Source organism: Corvus hawaiiensis, chromosome 3 (genome assembly GCF_020740725.1).
Source record: "Corvus hawaiiensis isolate bCorHaw1 chromosome 3, bCorHaw1.pri.cur, whole genome shotgun sequence".
Taxonomy (NCBI): Eukaryota; Metazoa; Chordata; class Aves; order Passeriformes; family Corvidae; genus Corvus; species Corvus hawaiiensis.
Genome location: NC_063215.1, coordinates 4996210 through 5019026, shown reverse-complemented (window position 1 = coordinate 5019026; position 22817 = coordinate 4996210). Strand labels below are relative to the sequence as shown.

Genomic DNA, 22817 nt, shown 5'->3' with positions numbered 1-22817 from the left:
TAGTGTCAAGGGCTAAGACTATAAAGGCACAGAAAACATTTCAGTGCTCAGACCTGTGTTCTGGCTCTGTGGAACCTGTCACTACAGACAGACACGAAAAAAAGAATGGATGGGAAGGTTTCGGAGGAAGATCTAAAAAAAGGCCTGAAGAATAGATTCAGGACATTCCATGGAGAAAGCATTTACTCATCCTACTGTAGAATGCCATCGATGATGGACCAAGAGTGTGTAGGTATCCTCTGAAATACACAAGTAAGGTGTTAGACTGCAATGGACACATGATTCATCTTCTCATCAGTGTGTTGCCTTTGGAGCGTGTTTGATGGTGTCTCCACAAGATCTGTAGGAATGATTAAAATGCACTGTGTTTCCTCTGTGAGAAGCAATGCAAAATCACACTTCTCCACTTCTTCAGCTGCTTAGCTACCCACAATTACCTCATGGACATGTGTGTACATGCATCTCCCATTCCTGCCTGGATCTCGGGGCTGTTTTTAGTGTGCACTGCAGTTGTTGATGTGTTTCCTGGTCATGAGGAGGGACAACAGTGCACACATCATATGTGTTCCATATATGTGGAATACTCAGTAAGGCTGCACAACAGCTATTTTGTCTTTTAAGCATGCCTGCTACTTCGCCAGAACTGAGCTGATATTGATATTCCTGAAATTTTCATGGTCAAACTCATTTGCTTTGGTTGAACCCAGAAGCTGTGTGGTCCATCTTGGCTAACCAGGGTCTTCAGTGCTCAACCTGTACAATCTTGTTTCATATTAACTGGTAATGGGTGGGCTGGCTGGCAATTATGGTTTAGCCTAAATGGCCTTATTTGCTGTTATTTCCTTAAATTGAGCAGAAAGGCAACCTATGCATTGTGTATCACCTGCTGGCAGGATGAGCCTCTTGCTCCCACCCACTGACAGGAAAGCAGGTCTGCTGCTGCAGTTCATGAAGTGAACAAAGACAGTGGGGACTCAGGGGAGATGCTTTATGCAGAGGATGAGATCAGGCTCAGACACTGAGCTGCTTGGGGCGATGCATTATTAAATGCTATCTACTGATACGCTCCTTCTGTGGAGGCTGATTAATGACATCCCACTTTATTATTCCTTATCTTTTATCTCCACCTTGTTTCACAGATGTAGCCGGCAGTACATGGCACTAACCACAGACCCGTGGCACTCATTAGATGGTGGCTGCTCCTCACAAGTGCCATCAGACATGCAATTCCTGTCCCTGATTTTGCTAATGATGCTGGTTAACATGTTGCTGTGTTGCTGTTCAGGCAACCTAGACAACATGGTCTTGTCAGTCTGGAACTAGCTTATCTTTTACTTATCATTTCTTTTGACACCATCCTCTGATAAGCTGGGAGATAAATACATGACAGACTCTGCAATGTATTCCCCTGGCACTAAAATCTTCGCAGTAGCTCTGTAGAGAGGTTTCATCTAACGAGTGCTTGTTTTGACCTGTTTTCTATTTTGTTTGAGTGTTGCCACTGCAGATCTTAAGGCATGTTTAAACCAGAAACACAATCTTGTTTAGCTGCTCCCCATACCTCAGGAACTGTTGTGTCTTTGTGTGAATATGGGTGTTTAATTCCAGCAGCTACAGGGTACAGGCAAGTCAAGAACATCCAGTTGCTTAAGGTCCTGCTTTTAGCTTTGATGCTATGATTAGAGGAGAGGAGTTACCCCTCTAAGACAAAACTAACCAGAGGAATATTTTTCTGCTGGGTTAGTGCCCTGGTTCATGTCAGCAAGAGTTAATCAGGCACCAGGACACTTTTTTTAAAGACAGCTAAAACTGCCTCGATTGCTTCTTATCACAACCAGGTGTGGATTTGGTGAGGAGGGAGAAAAGGGGTGGATTAGGGAAATGTAGCATCTTCTTAGTACTGGTGATAATGTTATGAGTCCTGTGTAACCAAAGACTCAAGGTCTGTCCCTCATCCTGAGGCTGCACCTGATCCTGGGAGCTCCATGTTCACCACCAAACCATGGCCCTAAGCACCATATCGTCATAATTTTTTTATTCCACCATTTCCCTGGGCAGTCTGTTCCAATGCCTGACCACCCTTTCAGTGAAGGAATTTTTCCCAATATCTAATCTAAACCTACCCTGGCACAACTTGACAACATTTCCTCTTATCCTGAGTTGTCCTGAGTTATTCCTTTCTGTGGCTGACTCTCTCTGTACCAGCCAGGCTGTGGATAATTTTCTGCCAGGTTAGGAAGTGAGATCAATTCAGTAAGGAGGAAATGTAGTGGTGGTACTGGGGATGATCTTCCTCTTCCAACTTGTGCAAGCCACCTCAGGTAACTTCACTTCCATGGTGAGGCCAGAAAAGCAGTAACAGCAAAACTTACAGGAAAATTGACAGCAATTTTTTGATACTAAATGATAATCCCAGCAAACCATGGACAAGCATATTATAGGCAGAGTAATAAATGGGCAGTGCCTGAAACTTTAAGCTGAGAAAGTATGAGGGTTTTTATTAACATGTTACAGCGAGTGCTGGTTTGTGGACAGGCTGAGACTGAGATTAAAGGATCCCTACAGACAGCTCAGGGAGACATACAGCTGCTTAAATCCAAATGTGTGGTCCTAACTGCCTCTGATAGCACTCTTCCATGCCAAGGGAAATCTTTAACCCTTGTGTACACCCCAGCACAAAGAGAGTGGAAGGATTAAAACCTTGATTCTTATTAAATTGAAATAGATCAGTTCTTGCTCAATCGTTTGTTGCAATTAACATTTAATTTGGAGGCACTTCCCTCTCATGTAAGTCACTGTGTGGGCAGCCTGGGTACCAAACAGAGGATCGCGCGAGCCACAGCTGGATTTCAGGGTCCAGAACATCAGGTTCTGGAGCATTTCTTGTATCAGCTGAGGCATAGATGTTCTAAGGCCCCTCTATGATCTCAACATGCATCTCCTGAGTATAGACCTGTTGTTTTCATTTCCAGCTACAAAATAATAAAATGATAAAATACAAACATCTGTAGATTATTTCTGTTTTCTTTAAATTTTGTCTTTCTTACCTGTTTAGCAATCTGATGCAGCAGAGCAGATGGATACTGACATAAAGTCAGGAAATACATCTGAAAATGGCCCAGTAAGAGTAATAAATGGGCAGTCCTGACACTTTACTCTGAGAAAGTAAGAGGGTTTTTCTTAACATATTACAATGATAATTTCTTTTACATTAGTACAATGTTCATTTTTTTTTTTAACACTTATCTAAAAAGCTTATCTGTGGCTAACTGTTGCAGAGAAAATCAATAAGGATTATCTCCATACAAGTAGAAAAGGTAACACCTTTCTGCTCAGATGATTAATATTTCAAGTGCAAGAGTCCCATTTTTTTCAAGGTCATTTTAAAGTACACTGTATTTTTATGATGTCTTTGCTTTTGCAGAATAGTAACCTGGCTGATGCAGACTGTAGATAGTCTGGAACTAGATGCAACATAGGAGGTAGCAGATAATAAAAACACCACCATAAATGATTAGGAAATTACTATAGGTCTTGACATCTTTGGAATGTATTGTCATTTACTTAAAATTTGTTTATTTTATTCAGAAGAACACACATTTTGCTCCTTTCAACTCACTTTCCCAGAGAACAAATGTTACTTTAAAGCATACACCATATCTTTTTTTTTTTTTAAATTTTGGAAAGTTCTGTTGCCTTGTACAGCCAGGAGAGCTTAAGTGAATTGCAGTCCATGGTTTTGGGAGGGGTTCTCAAAATTTTTCCATTCTCTCCATTGAAACGTCATTGTAACTGATCCAGGCTCTAGGCAAGCATTAGAAGTGTACTACATGCTTTTCCTCTTCAGGTTTCAAAACCATTTCTTTAACCTGAAAAAAAAGTCAATCATGTTTACAACTTGGGAGAGGTATAAAATCCATCCACCCATCATACAGCTCTCAGAGGGCTGCAATAGGAATAGGAATATCCACAAGCTTCATAACTAATGATGATACATTTTCAAAATGACATTAAGGTTTCTGTTTCAGCATTGAAAGGATGTCACGACTGTTGGACATCAAATCTGGAGAAAGAAAATCTCTGTTCTGCCTGCCACAAGATTTTTCCAACTGCCATTAAGGGACATTCTCTTTGCAATGGCAAGAGACAGGTCACTGCCTTGGATGAACTGTCCGTATCACCATGTTCCTCTTAAACCATTGCACAAGTGAGACAATTCCTGCAGTTAGAGAGGAACTTATTCCAAACTAATCTTTGGTCAGGCAGTTGGACAAGGTAGGTCCCTTTTAACTGAATTTATTCTGTCCTATCCTATCCTATCCTATCCTATCTTATCCTATATTGTGTACTTTTCCAGAGTGAACCAGGGGCTCCTTCATATGAGACATAATTCAGGCCCTGTCCCAGAGCAGCCAGCTCTCTGCAAGGATCTCCATCAGGAGAAGGTGAGAAGAGGGAATGAGAAATAATCCCTTTCCACAGGCACTCCCATGGCATCTCCTTGTTTGCGCTGGATCCTTGCTAAAGCTAGGGAGAGTGTCAAGGGTTTCCTCTTGAAAGGTAGAAGGAAGCAGGAGCAGATGGTGCAAGGAGGAATCTGTGCTCTGCTGTGGGGATCCCAGTGACCACAGGAGCTATCAGGGACAAGGCAAACTGCCTTGCAATATATTGGGAAGTGTATATTTTAATGGCTTTTAAGTCTTTTACCAGCACTGCCTGATTGCAACATGGCCTTTGATATCACGGTCAGTCACTGAATATTTCTCATGCTCTAGAAACATCAATAGCTGGGCCTCACATAAAGCAGTGGTCGTAGAGCACAGGACACAGGACTGTGTTTCCTGACAGTTCTGGAATATCTTCAGTGAGGAAGACTCCACACCCTCTCTGGACAATCTGTCCAGTACTCAGTCACTGCACAGGAAAGTAGTTCTGCCTACAGAAATTCTTTTACAGAAGTTCTGTCCAGGTGGAACTTGCTGGGCATCAGTTCCTGCCCGTTCCTCTGGTGCCATTGCTGGGCCCCACGGAGCAGAGCCTGGGCCCTGCCCTGAGCCCTCCCTGCAGACAGGAACAGACAGGGATGAGGGCCCCTCTCAGCTGTGTCTCCTCTCGAGGTTGAACAGCCCCAGCTCCCTCAGCCTTTCCTCAGGGAGATGCTCCAGCCCCTCCATTGTCTTTGTCACCGTGTGCTCGATGTGCTTCAGGAGCTCCATGTCTCTCTTGTCCTGAGGAGCCCAGAACTGGACACAGCACTCCAGATGTGCCTCTTTGGGTCTCCTTGCCCACAGGGCACACTCCTGGCTCATGGACATCTTGTCATCCACCAGGACCCTGAGGTGCCAGAGGTCTCTGTCTCTGTGCCCAGCACAGGAGCATCATGGATGTGTGTGTTCAGCTGTGTGGATGTGCCATGTCTTAGTACCTTCATCTGAACCACACCTCCTGAGTTTGTTACTAAAGCCATCACAACATCCTCTCATCTGAGTGACTCACTGAAGAGAGCTTGTTTTGGCTAGATCAGTTCATAAAGGATCCACGCTATTTAACACTCTACCAGTTACAAAATTACAGGTAAAAACTTTTTTCCAGTATCTTCCTGGTGATCTCAATTAAGTTTATTGACCTTTATTCCCTGGGTCAGATGTGTGATGATTGATTTTTACCTCATTACACTACTTTTTTCCTCTTATGAGTGACTGAGAAATAAGTTCTTGCAGTTCGGGTTGCAGTGGAAGGGAATAGAAATCACAACAAGAAAGACATTGAGGGTCTGGAGCATATCCAGAGAAGGGCAATGGATCTGGGGTAGGGTCTGGAGTACAAGTCTGATGAGAAGTGTCTGAGGGAGCTGGGGAGGGCTCAGATTGGAGAAAGGGAGGCTCAGGGGGGACCTTCTCACTCTTTACAAATCCCTATAAAGAGATTTTAGCCATGTGGGTGTTGGTCTCTTCTCCCAGGTAATGAACAATAGGACAAGAGGAAATGGCTTCAAGATTGGACATTGGTGCAAAATTTCTTGACAGAAGAGGTTGTCAAGCATTGGAACAGGCTGCCCAGGGAAGTGGTGGAATCACCATCCCTGGAAGTGTTCAAGAGATATACAGCTCCAGTTCTTAGGGACATGGTTTAGTGGTGAACCTGGCAGTGATAGGTTAAATGTTTGGACCTGATGATCTTTGAGGTCTTTTCCAACCTTAATGATTCTATGATTTCTTGGCCCATTATTCATGGTAAAGGACTCTTCCAGTAGTGAGGGTAATGGTTCTGCTCACTTCCTTCTTGATAACAACACTGGATTAACTATTGCAACATAATCATTCCGACTTGGACCTGTGCTAATTATTTCATAGTGTAGCAAATCATGTTCCGGCACTCACACCTACACCCTGGCATTGCCTAATTTACTTTTAGAGTTTTCTCCAGCAGTGTGCCATGGAGGGGAAAAGTGGTGTAAAGAAGTGAGGGCTTCGGTGGATCGATGTCTGTCCCTACTGGGACTCGTGGACGGCTTAGGCGGCGCTTTCCCAGCACCTGTGTGTGCACACAATCTCACCTTCGCAGGTGGTCGTGAACAGCTGCTCACACACAATCTATGTATGCATGAACCAGAGACAAAGAGGTGAGAGAGGTTCTCTGCATGCAATTCCGAGGCATTTAATGGCAACACCCCGAAGGGAACAGAGGCAAGAAAGAACAACAACCAAAAGCTCGCGCCCGTTTTATCCTGAAAACTCCCAGAGGCGGGCAGAGCATGAGAAGCCAATAGTCTGAGGGCTTGGGGGCAGAGGCAAGGTTGAGTGACATAACAGGGGCCGATGGGAAAAGGGATGGGAGGGGGAGAGGGCCAGTGACCAGCAGAATCTAGACAAAGGGAGAACTTTCTAGCACAGTGTTGTAAGGAGATACCACTTTCAAGGCAACTTGAGGGGTGTAAAGTGGACTTAACCCCTGCAACAGTGGTGGAGATGAACGAGGAAAGAAAACAACCCAAACCATAAGCACTTTGAGTTGTGAAATTGAACTTTTAAATTAATACTCATCTTTCACTCTAGAAGAAATGCCACTGGAATGAATGAGTCAGACATGTGTGATGAAATTATTCTGTGCCAAGGACACCAGGACTTGAAATCTTAATGACAGCAGCTTCCTTACTAAGAGAGGACTGGAATGTGAAACCTTTGTAAGGTGAGACTGAAATAATATTTAGCCCCATTGTTAACTGCACAGAAGAACACCTGCTTCCCAAAGGTCACAGAGTGGGGATTGCAGGTCACTTATGCTAATTGTTATTTCTCTCTGAAAGGCAGTCTGATGGAAGGTTGCTTGTCTGACTTCTGTTTTTGCCTAGGAAATCTTTTCACATGAGCTGCTTCTGCTGCTAAATATTTAGGCTCCCTTCAAGATGTAGTGCTAATAAAGTTACAAAGTTAATGAATTTTATTTCATGGTAATAAGAATGAAAACGATAATGGATTGGTCAGTGAAAAATGAGTAATTTAATGACTGATACAGCAAAAGAAGATATTAAAAAAAGCAGTTTGGAAGACATCTCTACTTGTTATTAAAAACAAAGTTTCCAAACCCGTGGACCTTCCCCCTTTTGACTATCTGTTGTCGTTAATTAAGCCCTTTTCTCAGACAGTCCTTTTTCATTACAAGGCAGGTTTGGTTACCTGCATTTAAGTGCAATCTTACACTATAAACAGGATTGTTAATTTAATTTAACTACATTGGGTTTATTTTTGGGGGTATTTTTTGTGTTTTTTCATGACTGTGAAAAAACACATTTTACAGTAGAACATATGTCAGCAACAGATTCTAAACCAGAATAGATCTAGAGGAAACTGCTCTGCTCTCCTAATTTCTTCTAAGAATTACATATTTCAAGCAATCCTGTTTATCTTCTGGGCCCGTTAACAGTACAATAGTTTAAAATTTCAATCAAGTTAAAAGTAGTTACATGACCAAGCACTATCCATCTATGCCAAGAACATAATAAGTATATGGAACCACAGAACTTCAAAAATGTTTATTAGATAACATTTTGGGAAGAGAAAGATGAGAAAAACTAATAATTAAATATATCTGCCAACCAAACAACAAATTTAAATTAACGTCTCTACCATGTTCTGGACCATTACATAAATAGAATATATACATCATGCTACAGATTTTTCTTGTGTGAGTCACTGGACTGAAGTCAGTCCTTCTCATATGTGGGAGAGGCAGGATGGAATCAGTGTTTGTGGAAGAATTCATTAAGGAGATGGATGTCCAGGAAGGCAAAAGTTGAGCCTATTATTTTAGTTCAGTTTTGCATTGGCAGGAGCAGGGCTGTAGACGAAGCTCTGGTACATCCTGAACACTTTGCCAGGAGTGTTGGAAAAAAGCATCTTCAAACTTTCAAGGGTTGGCTAAAAACGATTTGAAACACAAAATAAATCATGAGTGGGAAGTGAAAACCTACAGGATGTCCTTTCAGAATAATTTTTCATCAACATTATTTTCTCTCTAATGTTTTTCTCTCTGTTGCCATCTACTCCCCAGCAGTATCCAAACCCTTTGACCACACACACAAAATATGTGGCTCGCTCAAGATTTCTCACTTATCCATAAAGGTGTTTTAAAGCTTGCTTTCTTTATGCTACAGCCTGTGATGAGAATTTGGTTAATTCCATAACAGAAGATAGGAATTGAATCTTGCATTGTGAGACTCAGCCCATATGTTTTTATGTCCTATTAGAATTCTAAAAACTCAAGTTTGCCACTGGCTCTTATCAAGTATGCTGCTACTTCCATTTGGTCTGCCACCATTGTTCAAAGGATGAAGAAGGAAAAAAAAGTTAAGATGTCTCCTCCTTCCCTGGAATTTCCTAGGTTCAAGGATGAGATTTATCTCTCCTGGACACGGAAAAATATTATCTCACATAGGTAAAGCAGCCAGCATGGTGAAATGTGATTCTCTGATAGTGCTTTGCCCTAGTATTACAGCAAATAATTTTTTAAAAAATCAATTTGAATAAATTAATTGTTGTATACAGGTTTTTTTTAAGCATCAACTTTACCCAGGTTACAATTAAAATGCTTAGAACTTACTGCATAATCCATCCTCACAAGAATTAGGGCAATCCCCACAGGGCTCTCCTTCCTTGTAGGGTGTCTTCATTGAACTTATTAGGTTTCCCCTGAAACACCGATGTTACCAACATAAGCTATGAAGTCACCACCATATATGAGAGGAAAACTTAATTATAAAGATATTTACATTTACACTCAGTTACTTATGTAACTTATTGTTACATTTACACTTGGTCTTTGGTTATATGTCAATGAATTTTTACATATCTGTTGGGCTTATTTGGAAATGTTTTGGCAGTGGTCAGAAGGAAGGGGGGAATTTGCAGGGATGGCTTTTGTGAGAAGACGCCAGAGGTTGTCTCTATTCCAGGCAGGGCCAGCGTTCACCAGCTCCAGGTCGGACCTGTGTGATGGTGATAGTGGCTCTATGATAACACACTCAAGGAAGGGTAAATACTGCTGTGCAACAGCAACCAGAAGAAAGGAGTGAGAATATGTGAAAGAAATAACTTTGCAGACACCCAGGTCAGTGCAGAAGGAGGGGCAGCTGATGCTTCAGGCACCAGAGCTGAGATTCACTGGTGCAGCCCATGGAGAGGCAGCTGTGTCCCTGCAGTCCACGGACATCCATGGGGATGCAAAGATCCACCTGCAACCTGTGGAGGACCCCACACTAGAGCAGGACAATGCCTGAAGGAGGCTGTGATCCCATGGGAAGCCCTCGCTGGATCAGGCTCCTGACAGGACCTGTGACCCTGCAGGGGGCACACACTGCAGCAATCCATTCCTGAAGGATTGCATTGCATAAAAGGGATCCATGCTGGAGCAGTTTAGGAAGAACTGCTACCTGTGGGAAGGAGCCAGATTGAAGTTCATGGAGGACTGTCTCCATCCAGTGGGAGAGACAGCACACTGGATATGGGGAAGAGTGTGAGGAGGGAGGAGAGGCAGAGATGGCGTATGATGAACTGACCAGAGCCCCCAGTCCCATGCTATTGAGCTAACAAGGGGAAGGAGGTAAAGAAAATCAGGAATCAAGTTGAGCTTGGGCAGAAGGTGGGGACTCATAGAAGGTGCTTTAGATTTGGTTTTACTTCTTATTATCCTAGTCTGATTTTACCAGCAATAAATTAATTTTCCCAAGCCGAGTCTCTTTTATCATGAGAGTAACTGGTGAGTGAACTCCCCTGCCCTTATCTTGACCTATGAACTTTTTCTTATATTTTTTAATTCTCCTGTCCTGTTGAGGAGAAGAGTCAGGGAGACGGGGTGAGCTACTGGTGGTCAGTCAAGGTCAACCCACAACCAGATATCATGAATGTGGAAAACTATGTAGGCAGTATTTGAAATCATCACTTTAATATTCCCTTTAAAGTTTTTTGGTATTAATTATAGTCATTACTGTAATGTACATATTGATCTGCCTTTCTGAACCAAGATTTTAAGTAGAATGTGGAAAATATTTATTTCTAATTAACTATTATGAAAATTAGGATTTTTAGACAAGGGACATTTAATCTGAAAATCAGTGTCGTTTTTATGTATTTTATGCTTTTGCTTGTTTGACAACTCTTTTGATGAGTATGTTTCTGTCTTTTCATATTCCTAATATGGTCTTCAGACCTGTTCCTCAGCTATTGGTGATGTGCCCTGTTACAAATTTCACCAACTCCTGACTAATTTTGAAAATGTAATAAGTACCAAAATCAGAATCAATACATACGCGGGGCAGTACTGGCAGACGTAAAAGTAACTGTACGTAGTGTTGCTGCAGAAGGCTAAACCACATCCAATTTTATAAGAATTGTGCCAAACCATCTGTAGGTATAAGAATAAAAATCATGGGAGTATGAAAAATACACATTTGAAAATCATTTAATCACAATACGCATCACAGAAGTGTTTGCAATGATGTCATCACTTTATTTACCCTTTATAGTAAAATATAAGCCCCATTTTACTGAAAACCTGCTTTCACCCCCATTCAACCAAAGGATATTGGGGGTATAACAATAATAATTTAAAACACATGTATAAAAAACATTTGATTTTATATTTATGTCTTCATTCAATGGAAACTGTTGATGTAGGAATGATGTAAAATTTTGTATCCTGTGTTTTGTGCAGGTACCATAGAAGTTAAGCCATTGTCCAACTCCTCTGAGTCAAAAGGACTTTGTAGACTGCAACAAACCTATTTATATTTCCTTGCAGATATTTTTATAAACCTGTTTTTCCAGTGTCTGGGCAATATTCAGATGTTAAACAAGTAAGTTGTTTCTTCCTGAAGCCTTAAAATACGAGTATCTTTACTCCTAAAGACACTTAGCCTATTATTTTCATTTTAATTTTGTTACTTTGCCTATTCTTTTCATTCTAATTCTGTTACTTCGAAAGTTTTCATCTTGTTTTGTCAGAATAACTCTCATGTCTCCATTGTATTTTTTTCCTTTAAAGATGAGAGGGTAAAACTTGCTCAACAAACAATAACATTTATTTGTTCAGCCTGAAATATAAATATATATTAAAAAAAACATCTACCTGAGTGTAATGGCCAACCACAGCACCTTTTGTTTTTGCTCCAGTTCCATATTTGAAATTTTTTTCCTCATTGTACCAGGACTGAAGAACATATGACCACGATAACGGGGCAGAGGACATGAAGAGATTTTCACCACATAGTACATCTGTAAAGAGAATGGTGCTGAGAAATGCATAAAGAATACACACATGAGAAAAAAAAAAACAAAAACCCAAAACAAACCAGCAAATGTTGGGATCATTTCCATAGAAATTCTCAGCCTAAATGGGGCAGCAGGGTGTTGTTTCTTTCCAGTTAAATGACCTCACGCTTTGTAAATACTGAAGCTGTCACTTGACCAGTTTGCAGCATGGCCTGTTTGGCTGGTGGTTGGTTGTTGGCAGATTTTCTGCATGACTGTAGGAACATCTGCACAGGTGCACCACAGGTTCGTGACTGTAATTTTGCTATTTAGAAGTTGCCAACCTAGTCATTAGTCAGGTCACAGCCCAGTAATCTTGGGAAAATCCCAATAATCCAAATTTTACTCCTGGTATACAAGAAAGTGTCTACACTGCCTTCACCTAGTGTTTGTATTCAGGTCCAACCCCACTGCATTGGTCCTTAAATGGGATTCATCCAGGCAAAAACCAGAGGATTTGGATTTTAGGAAAAAATATGGACAGGACTGTCCACATCTTAGATATGGTGTGGTTAGGAGTCAGTGAGCAGCACACTGGGCTGTTAACATGGTACAGCTGTAACTTCAATATCCAGTGACTGACTGAAGTGTTAATCTGAACTTCAAAGACAGTTCTAGATTGCAATTTGCCAGGGGATTTAAAAGTCTGCTCTGAGAAACTATGCTTAGCACCACCAGCCAGTTCTAGACCTTCTCCATTTGCCCCTTTCTTCCCAGGTATTTTGAACCAGCACATGCAAACTGATCTCTGCCCTTAAGTGGGTCTAGATTCTCTTCATTCTGGTGGATATTTTAGGAGAATATGCTTTATTACCATGATTTTTTTTTTCATCTACTGTAGAAAATGGAATATACCTATGTAAAACTGATGAAATTTTTGATGGGAAATGGAATTGAGCTTTCCTCACTCACTGGGCAGATTTCTACCTAGAAATTTCCCTTTGTCCCATGACCAAAAAAATCAAAATGGAATATAAATTGCGTTTCATTCCCCCCCAACAAGCAAAACCCCAAACTGGTCACATCAATAACATGTATGATGTTGTTCAGTTCGACTCATGCTTCACTTACTGGTTCTCCTCAGATTAGGAGGACTGTGCCTTAAAGTACATTGATTGGCCCAGTTTTGGGCATTCTCTGCAGCTGGAGGACACCATTCCTTAACGAATAAAGAAAATATTTGTGACATACCTATGAATAACCTCTCATAAAGGAGCAACATTTAGAAATTACATTTAAAATAACATAAAAGTCAAATGCAAAATCCTTGTCATCCCATTTTTTGACGGGAGAGGTAGGTAGGAGCAAAGTTACTTGTTACAGTGAGGATGCTGTAACACGATGTATCAAACAAGGAGGGCCGTGGAAAAGAAATATATATGGACCAATTCTTGATAAATGTTTCTGAGATGTTTATTTCTCCAGCTGCATGGCTGGAGCTCTGCTGAGGAACTCTTACAGTCATGGGACCCGAGCGTCCCTGCCCGCGCAGGGGAACGCAAAACAACCAATGGGGAACGAGGCTGAGCAGGGGCAGGGAAACCCCGTGTCTGTGCCCTCAGGGCCCCTCTCTCAGAACCACATGACAGGGGGGAAGGGACCCCGACATCTCACCCGTTTATTTTTAACAAAAAGAAATTTAAAACTTAACATTGAAAACAACGAGGACAGTTTCAAAACAAAACAAGCCACCCTCCTGAGTCTTTAAATGTCCAAACAGATTCTGTGGAACATCTTAAGGCTGGCAGAAGGGAGACAGGACTCTCTGAGCATGCTTTGTGGGGAAACTGAGGCAGGAGAGGGTTTAATTTCTTCCCTCCCCCTTTTCATCCCCCCCTCGGCATCAGAGAGGAGTTGTAGGGAAAGGGAATTGTATAGGGAAGCCATGGGGTGAAAAATGGATTAGGAATAAACTGGGGATGGGGTAAACTTAGGAAAGGGTTCATATTAGGTATAGGGTAAAAGGGGAAAGTAGGTTGTGGGTAGGGAAATTGCTGGGATGGATATTGTTTATAATTTTATGCATAACGGCTGCCTTTGACTGGAATACCTCCAGGCCCAGTAACGTTCACTGCTTGTAAACCCTTCTTTCCTTGCACTATATCAAATTGTACAACTTCCCCATCTCCTGCACTTTGCAGGTAATTTTTAAGGTTATTTCTTTTAATGGCAGTTCTATAGATGAATATGTCTTGCTGGTTGTCACATCTCATTATAAAACCATAATTTTGTTTAACATTATACCATTTTACTATTCCTAAAACCTTAGCTGCAGTGATCGTTTCCTTTTTCCGAGTGGCTGCTGTTTTGTCTCTCTGCGTTTTTGGTTTCTCTTTAGCTTTTGGTTGCTCCCGTGTTGGAATTGTTGGGGCTGCTCTTGCCTGCACGCTCTTCCCGGGATCGCATTCGGGGCCGCGCAGGCCAGGCTGGGCTGCGCCGCTCAGCTCTCTGCGCTCTGCCGCTTCTGCTCTCAGCTGCGCTGCCGCTTCTCTCGGTCAGGCATTCATGGGGCTCGCTCCACCACGCGCTGCGAGGGGCTGGGTGGGCACCACTGGGTCGCGCGGCTCCCGCCACGCCTCATTCTGCTGCCGACACTGCAGCTCACATCGCTCTGCCTCACTGCTGCTCGGAGAGGGCTCGGTCCACGTGGCCTGGATGGCACAGACTCTGAGGCACGCTTCCCTTCGCCAAGACACAGCTGACACTGCTCAACAGTCTCGGTAATTAAATAATATTCACCAAAATATTCTTCCATCAGCATATATTTTGACTCAAAAATTAACTGTGTCCAAACGGTATTCCAAAAGTCTTTGGTAAGAATTAACTCCCAAGAAACATAGAAAAAGTTCTTAAACAACCATGCCAGGAAGTGTTTCAGTTCCTTTTGAGCTTGAATCAAGCTAAAATTCACAAATCGTTGTTCAAGAATCTTTTCAAGTTTAAGATAAATGTCCATATGCGGCTCTGAGAGCCAAGAGTCTTTCCACAGTTCCTCCATAGTTTAGATATGGAATAGCAAAGCAAAACCAAGAAGAGGAATCCAAAGTTTCCAGGGTTTACTCACACATCAGTCGCTTAGGGATCGGGGATCGTTCTGCTCGCAATTCTCTACCATTTGTTACAGTGTGGATACTGCAACACGCATATCAAACAAGGAGGCCGTGGAAAAGAAATATATATGGACCGATTCTTGATAGCTGTTTCAGAGAGATGTTTATTTCTCCAGCCGCATGCCCGGGGCTCTGCCGAGGAACTGCTCAATCATGGGACCAAGGGTCCTTCTGCCCGCACAGGGGAACACAAACCAACCGATGGGGAACGAGGCTGACCAGGGGCAGGGAAACCCCGTGCCTCCCCACCAGGGCCCCTCTCCCAGGACTACATGGCAGGGGGGAAGGGACCCCGACAGTTACTGTGCACCCAGGAAATAGAAACTGTGAAGTCTGATGAAGATGTATCTGAAAGAAATTAATAATGCTATGTATATTTTCTTTTTAATTTTCCTTCAAAAGAAAGAGATATTGTTCATACACCACAAAATTTTCCAGAATTTTTCCTCCTCCTGCCCAGCCTTATGTTTCTCTTGGTGCTGGCTGTGCACATTCCTTAGGAAAGGTGTGGATATGGAATTTGTGGCTAAACAAAATAATGTGACCCTGCATACAGTCCTGTATCTCTTATGGAGTCTACTACTCATTAAAAATAGATTTAGAGCACACAACTTACCATCTTCATCATGTTGCTGGCAGTTGGTTTTACTCCTTTCCTGAGGGCATTATGTCTGTCAACAATCAGCTTCTGCTGCTCTGCTCTGCTGCTTGACAGAGCACCAAGAGCTTCAGGTTCCTAAATCGAAAGAAAATGTATTTCTGTTTTATTTGAATGTAACTACATCCTGCATCTTGTGTAGGAAATATTAAAACTCTAAAGTATCAAAATGTTAATATCAACCTTGTGAGGGAGGAAGGACTCTGCTTTGTCTCCTGTCTCTAGGGGTGCTTCCATGTGGAGCAGCATTTCAGTGGTTCCATAGTGTAGAGCTTAGCAATAGCAACAATGCTGATTCCTGTATTTTATCTTCCAACCCTCTGTGGAGGACTGAGATATTCTGGAATGCCTCATGTGCCTGTAGATTCCTACATTTAGGCAACACAATCAGACTTATTTACTGATATTATAATTTCCTAATGAGATTTTGCAGAAAAAGGATCTGGAAATCATCTGAATGCATGAATTGTGTTTATGATGTGTTTCTCTTCTGCCTGATTTTAAACATCCCTATCAATGTTTTTCTATTGAAGAAATCTGTTGTTTAATGACAGGATCATCACAGGACTCTTGTGGTACTTCATCAGGACATCCTACTGAACAGAAAATGTCAATACCTTTCATGCCATAGATTTTCTTCCATTTCTGTAATAACTGATAACATTTCTCATGCTTTTCATGTGTTCTCTAATTAAAAAATAGCCATGGGAAGAACTCAGCCTCCTCTTTACATCCATTCTCAACCAATCTAGACTGCAGCATGGAGAGCAGAAATAGAAGAATTAGGGGGAAATGCCATCAAGCCATCAGTCACATTCAGTGTTTCTGAAGCAGAAGTAGCAAACTACAAATTTCAGACTAAGTATGGGTTGGGAGGAATGACTGTGTGTGTGCATTCAGGATGTTAATTTAGCTGTTTGAGGGAAACCAGGGATACTGCTGAGCGCTAGGACCGTGAGCAAAGAGAGAGGCACAGAGCTCAGGACCTGTAGGATGAGAAAGGAAAAGAGGTAGGTAAATGAAATCGGTAAACGTATGTGGAATTAATGGGAAGAGTGCTGGATCTTTGGGAGGTCCAGGCTACTGGATCTGTGCACAGAAACTTCTGGAAAATACTGTTATCTCTGACCCAACTCACAAAGTAATGCTGAATCTTTAGATGGTTTTTTGTGCAAATGTAGAACCAGGTGACTGCTTTGAAATGAAGCAGACTTCGAGGATAAATGCCTTCCAGATCCTAAATATCTCATCAGACTCTTTCCGCATATGTTTGGTGTGCATAGGAAAAGCCATATTCAGTCAGTCTACAAGTGCATCAGGGCTCACCCAAATTTTCCTAGTAAGAAAAAAAAAAAAACAAACCCAAAAAACCACAAAAACTTCCCTACCTGTCCAGTGGATGGAGGTAGCACAGCTGTGACACACAGGAACACCACTGTTAGAATCATCTCTGAAAAGGTGAGAATGAGGAATTAATTTATTTTTTACAGAGCTTTCATTTCTCTGGATACATTATACATCTTTGTCCTGTGTGTTTGCTGGCTTTTGCTCAAGTTTCTTTTCTTTCTTTCTTTCTTTCTTGTTTTCTTTCTTTCTTTCTTTCTTTCTTTCTTTCTTTCTTTCTTTCTTTCTTTCTTTCTTTCTTTCTTTCTTTCTTTCTTTCTCTCTTTCTTTCTTTTTCTTCCTTCCTTCCTTCCTTCCTTCCTTCCTTCCTTCCTTCCTTCCTTCCTTCCTTCCTTCCTTCCTTCCTTCTCCATTATTAGAACTAAAATAATAAAATTAATTTCTCCTCTTCATTTCCAAATTTCTATGGATCAACTCCTTTTTCCGTCTTATTCTTCCTGCTGTAATCCTGGATGAATATCTCCACAAATATCCACAGTTATTTTTGCTGCCCTTTCTGCAGGAATCCTACTGCTCATCACCAAACTGTGGAATGGGATGGGATGCTGCTCTTAGCTTGCTTCTGTGTCTAGGTTAGTCTGAAAATTCCCCTGCTCCCCATTGCTTTCTCTGACTGGAGTGCTTCAGTTGAAAGGGGAATTAGACACTGAGTCCATGTGACCTGTGCACTCGGGTGTAGGAGTCAGGATTCAAAACCTGTTCAAAACTTGATCACCAGCGCAGTGAAATCTTGCATGTGAGCTGGGGCAGAACCGGGAAACACCTTCTTTCAGGAAGCTTTTTTTGTTTTTATCTGTTTTAAGACAACTCTTGTTTATGTTGCAGATAATGAGGAATGACAACAGAAATTAGAGCCTTCTCTAACATTGTAATTCTTGGTGTTTCCTATGCAGGGACAGGAGTAGGACTTTGATGACCCTTGTGGGTCTCTTCCAACTCAGGTTATTCTACAAATATCTGATTCTAATTGAAGAAGCATCCACCAGGCTCTGGACTCCAAGACTCCACTTGCCTGGGAGGCTCAAAGCACCACCCCAGTGACGCAGGAGGTCACTGCAAAGTTCAGGTATCTGCAGTCAGTCACACGAGTTACATTCAGCTTGTTTCTGCTCAGCTACCTCAGGCAGACCAGCAGGTGACTAGAGTGGAATTTACTTGTTCTGGCAATTTTCCCAGCCTCCCTCTCCAAGGGAATTTATGGGCATGTTACCACAGAGCTATATTATTAACTTAACTTGCTTGGGTTTGAGGGGCTGCTGCTTTTAGTTTTAAATTATTCTTGGGGAGAGGCCAGTAGGGTTTGCTGACCTTTTCATATTCAGCAAAGCCCCTTTACCTTGGGGCAACCAGTTTATATAAAACACAAGGTGCTCTGGAGAGCACTGGTACTTGTGGAGAACACATGATTAGGCAAAACTACCTTTTCCAGGTGGGACAGCAAGGCCTCTGCTCCTCACCAGCTTTCTTACCTTGCACTGGGGGTGACCCACAATGCCCAGCCTTAGGCAGGGATGCTCTGCTAAACAACAAAGCCCATGGACTATTACTATGGGCAGCTGCAGCTCAGAGGCCAAAAAACTGGAAAGACTGGTCACATCTGTCCAGTTAAACTCTCACAACCTTCAAAATAGAGTGGCTTATTCCAAGCACTTGTAGTTGAGGGAAGACCTAGTTGATCCAGGGGAAAACACGGACACTTAACAGAATAAGCCGCTGATCTCCTGTTCTTCGTATTGCTTTATGTCCCTTGCTTTAATTTTGACGTTACCTGTGCCTCCTTGAAATGCTTTAGAAGCACAGGATTTCTTTCTTATTAATTTTTCTAATGCTTATTTCTCAGAGCCATTCCAAAACTTTGCACTTTATCTGACCTAGGTGTTTAGCAACAAAAGGTTATACTCCCAATATCATGAAAAAAATATGATTTTCACTTGATTTCTAACTGGAAAGTAAATAGAAGTGGGGGTTATTTTTAGCTGTACTCAAGTTACAAGCAAAAATATGTCTTTTGAGTGCAAAATATGATGAGATGCAAATAGAAAACAACCCCTTTTGCACGTAAAACAGATTTTAAAGGAAAAATAACTCTTCACTGAAATTGTGAAGCTTTCTATTTTGCAAACCAAGCTGAAAAAGCTAACTTAGAGACATAGGCAAAGTATTCATTCACAGTAATATTTTCTATGAATTAACTTACAATTAAATATAATTGGTAATTTAATACATGATACAAGTTTCAAAATGCCATTGGAATGCTTTTTAAGACCCAGTGGGTTTCCCGCTCCAAGATATTAACATACTTTTGGCAATCCCACTGATTTCAACCAAATGCTTACAGTTTATGAGATGTAAATTTAATTGCTCTGCATTAATTTCTAGGCACCGGTCCTAAAATCAGTCTCTCTCTCCCCCTCCCTTCTTCCCCCTCAATCAAACATAAATCAGGACATGTGCCAAGTCTTACTGACTTTCCTGCAAATCCATCTGTATACCGGGATCTGCCACTGAAAGATGGTGCTTTAGCATCCCAAGTTTGTATGAGTTTGGCAAACTCATGTGAATATGTTTTTCCCATCTCTCCTTCTTAAAAAAAAATAAAAAAGGTGTATCTTAAATTATTCATTTAATTGAATAACCATTACCAAAAAAATCCTCATTATTTTTTATCCTTGAAAAAGACCTGAAATAGAATAATGTCTCTGTCATTGTACTTGTAGAGCATTATTGCACAAAGTTGTACTCAGCAGCCACTTTGCAGAAGAGGAGTAAATTAAACAAGGTGGTAATTTCTCCACTCTGAAAATGGTGGTGATAGAAACATGAACCAATAGAACTTACTGAGCTGAATAAATATCCCATTCAATGTGTTTTACTGTCTCTCTGTCCTTTTCTCTATGTACATATAATTTACTAAGATGCTGCTTTCTTCATACAGGTGCCTTTTCTTGTATATCTGATTATTCATCCATTTTCTCTACCTTTTTGTTTTAGCTTGTGTTACACTATTGCCTAAATACTCCTTATTTTTCACCAAATAAAATCCTCTTCTGTGACTGTCCTAAATTTTTCAAGAGGTCTTCTGATGGTAGGTGGTATTTTAACACATGGGAAAAATCATAATACTTTAAGCCAACAAATCAAGGCAAATCCTACCTTCTGTTTCCAGGAAGGTCAGGAGTTTCTTCCGTCCTTCTTCAGGTAGTTATGGAATTGTCTGGAATTCTTCACTGGAGGGTGATTTATAGCTCTCCTGTTTCCTGATAGGACAAGGTGATTCAACGTCACCGGTATTACAACATTCAGGTAGTGACCATATAGAACAGCGTATTTTTCAAGTGCAAATTCATCCAAAAAGGAGGTTGGGTGCTTGTGTTCAATTTTAATTTCCTCATATTTCTTGTACTGGGAGATGGAATTCTCTGAAACGATTTTTGGATGTATTACACCTTAAATGTGAAATTTGCAGTCAATGGGAGCACCGGGTACAACTCTCTCTGCTAATGATTGACACATCCAGTTGTAGTAACATTTGATCCTAATCTCCAGCAATGCAAATAAACTCAGCTGGCTACTGAGTTTATTATTATTATTATTTAGCAATGTCTGCAGACTGACATTGTGGTAACCAAGATGGAATCTTGCCCATCGATTTTTCCATGGGGGTTTAAGAAGTCTTGGGCCAAGTACCTGTTCATGCTGTGGCTTCTTTATGTAGGTCCTAGAGTGTAAAAGCCAAAGAAGGAGACAAGGATATTTCTGTAATTTTTATTTGGATATTGGATAAAGAATCAAAGATTACTGTGTGCACTAACATTAAAAGACACATTTGTTTTGGCATTTCCAGGTGAGGTGGGATGGATGGAACACTGCCAGATCAGAAGGGCATTTTTGTGTGCACTGACTGCTTCTGTCCACATTCAATCTGCAGTAATTGCTGACCAGAGCAGCTGTCATTGCCTACTTTTATATCAAATGTTGCCATTTTTCTATTTAAATTCAGATCTGCACTCCTCATAGTCACTCAGCTCCTCCCTGAGTCCCTCTTGTTGTGCCTTCAGAACAGGCCTTTTCTTTTCCACACCTGGGAAAGCAACACTTTGGCTCTGCCAGACATGATGGCAATAGGGTGGTTTGATGATTTGTAATTATATGGAGAGGAACACACCATCAGCAAGTTTGGGGTTGACACCAAACTGCAGGGAGGAGTCCATATGCTGGATAAAAATCATTCAGATTAACCTCAAAAAGCTGGAGACGTGATTTGACAGAAAAGATCTGAAAGCAAACAATTGAGAGACAGCAATTGTCTAGGGAGCAGCTCTACAAAGATACTTTAGGGGTTTGACTTGATCATAGAATGGTTTAGCTTGGAAGGGACTTTAGAGGTCATTTACTTCCAGTCCTCCCACCATGGGCAGGGAGGATCTGAGAGGTCTTTTCCAGTGTAAATGATTCTATGAGAAGTTGCACAGGAGTCATCATGAACCACAAACTGCACTGCATAGTGCACCTACTGAAAATAGTGATTAAACCCACTTTTCAGCAATTCTGAAACAGTGGTGGGACTGTTGTGTCCAGTTTTAGCATCCCCAGTACAAGAAAGGCATTAACAGAAGGGAGTAAACCCAGGAAAGAGCTACTGTGTTGGAAAGGGAGAAGGCAGAGATCAGCTCTTTTACAACACAGACTTGAGGTTGAACATGGTGCTGGACCAGATGAGCTTCAGAGATCCTGTGCAACCAAAACTGTTCTAAGGTTGTGTGATTTTTATGTTGTTTACACTGGAGAGGAACAAAGTGAGACTTGTCATATTTCTTGTTGACAGATATGACAGTTTAACAAATTACAGTGGGAACCTCTAATTGCTGTATGAGAAAACAAGTGTTATTAGCATAATCATTATAACCATTACTAATGAAAAGGTTCTATGCAGGTGATCAGTGAGCAATGGATCATAAGGTAAAGTGTATATCCTATTACACTTGTCAGTCATCTCTCTGCCTAATATACTCTGAGACCTCGTGAATCACCTCCCCACTCAAGTGTAAGAGCTGCCTATAAACCTGAGAGAATGATTCAGAACAACAACCTATCCCCCGATTGCATTTCTGTGAATATTCTGTCATGACAATTCATAAATTGTTCCTGCAGTTTATTTTCATAGAATCACAGAACGTCTCAGGTTGGAAGGGACCTCGAAAGATCATTTCTCCAGCCTGTTGAGGTCCCTCTGAAAAGCAGCACAACCACCTAGTGTAGGAGCCCCTCCTTTCAGGTTTGTATCACCTGCAAACTGGCTGATTATGTAAACCTCACTTTTCTATCAAATCCCAGTAGGTCTCAGGCATTTATAGTGAGTCTTTATGTCTGGCATTGCTAATACAAATAAAATTCCTTTTCTTTCTTAAAATTTTCATGCCAGCTCCATCTCATCAGTCATAAGCTACTTGTTTCCATTTTTCAGGTATGTAGAGCCCCTCTTTGTCTCCTGACATTTACCTTTCAGCCACTCTTCAGATTCTGACCATGGCTCCTTGAGCCCCTGGTAATGACTTTAACCTATTAATTGGTACATTTTCAGCACCTTTAGTTTTGTTATGGGAAAGTGATCAACAAACATTTGCAGTTCTGGATTTTCTTAGTTTTGATGCCTACAAAATATTTCAGTGCAGTAAGCTAGATCTCTGTGGATATTGTCTTATAAATAAGTCAAACCTATTTTGTTTTTATTTTCTCCATTTACTATCCCTACTTATCTGTATCCTTCTTTTATTTTGTATCCAGCCATCCAATAGCTAGGAGGAAAAGCATCTGCTCATTCTTATTTCTACAGCATCTTCT

The 22817-nt window shown here is 41.3% G+C and overlaps 1 protein-coding gene across 2 annotated transcripts; it reads right to left on the bottom strand.

Annotated features, from left to right (window-relative positions):
* Positions 1–3610: 3610 nt before the first annotated feature.
* LOC125324183 (cysteine-rich venom protein kaouthin-2-like) lies at positions 3611–20225 on the bottom strand. 2 transcript variants are annotated; one of them, XM_048299817.1, is made up of 8 exons: positions 20130–20225; positions 16961–17022; positions 15531–15650; positions 12876–12963; positions 11623–11768; positions 10805–10899; positions 9100–9188; positions 3611–3869 (listed from the first exon to the last, which is right to left on the bottom strand). In XM_048299817.1, exons 2-8 carry the CDS (start codon positions 17018–17020, stop codon positions 3865–3867), a joined length of 603 nt encoding a protein of 200 aa, XP_048155774.1. In that variant the 5' UTR covers positions 17021–17022; positions 20130–20225; the 3' UTR covers positions 3611–3864. The 2 variants fall into 2 exon arrangements, with proteins under 2 accessions (XP_048155774.1, XP_048155773.1); XM_048299816.1 differs by lacking the exon at positions 3611–3869 and adding an exon at positions 8018–8417.
* Positions 20226–22817: the final 2592 nt, after the last annotated feature.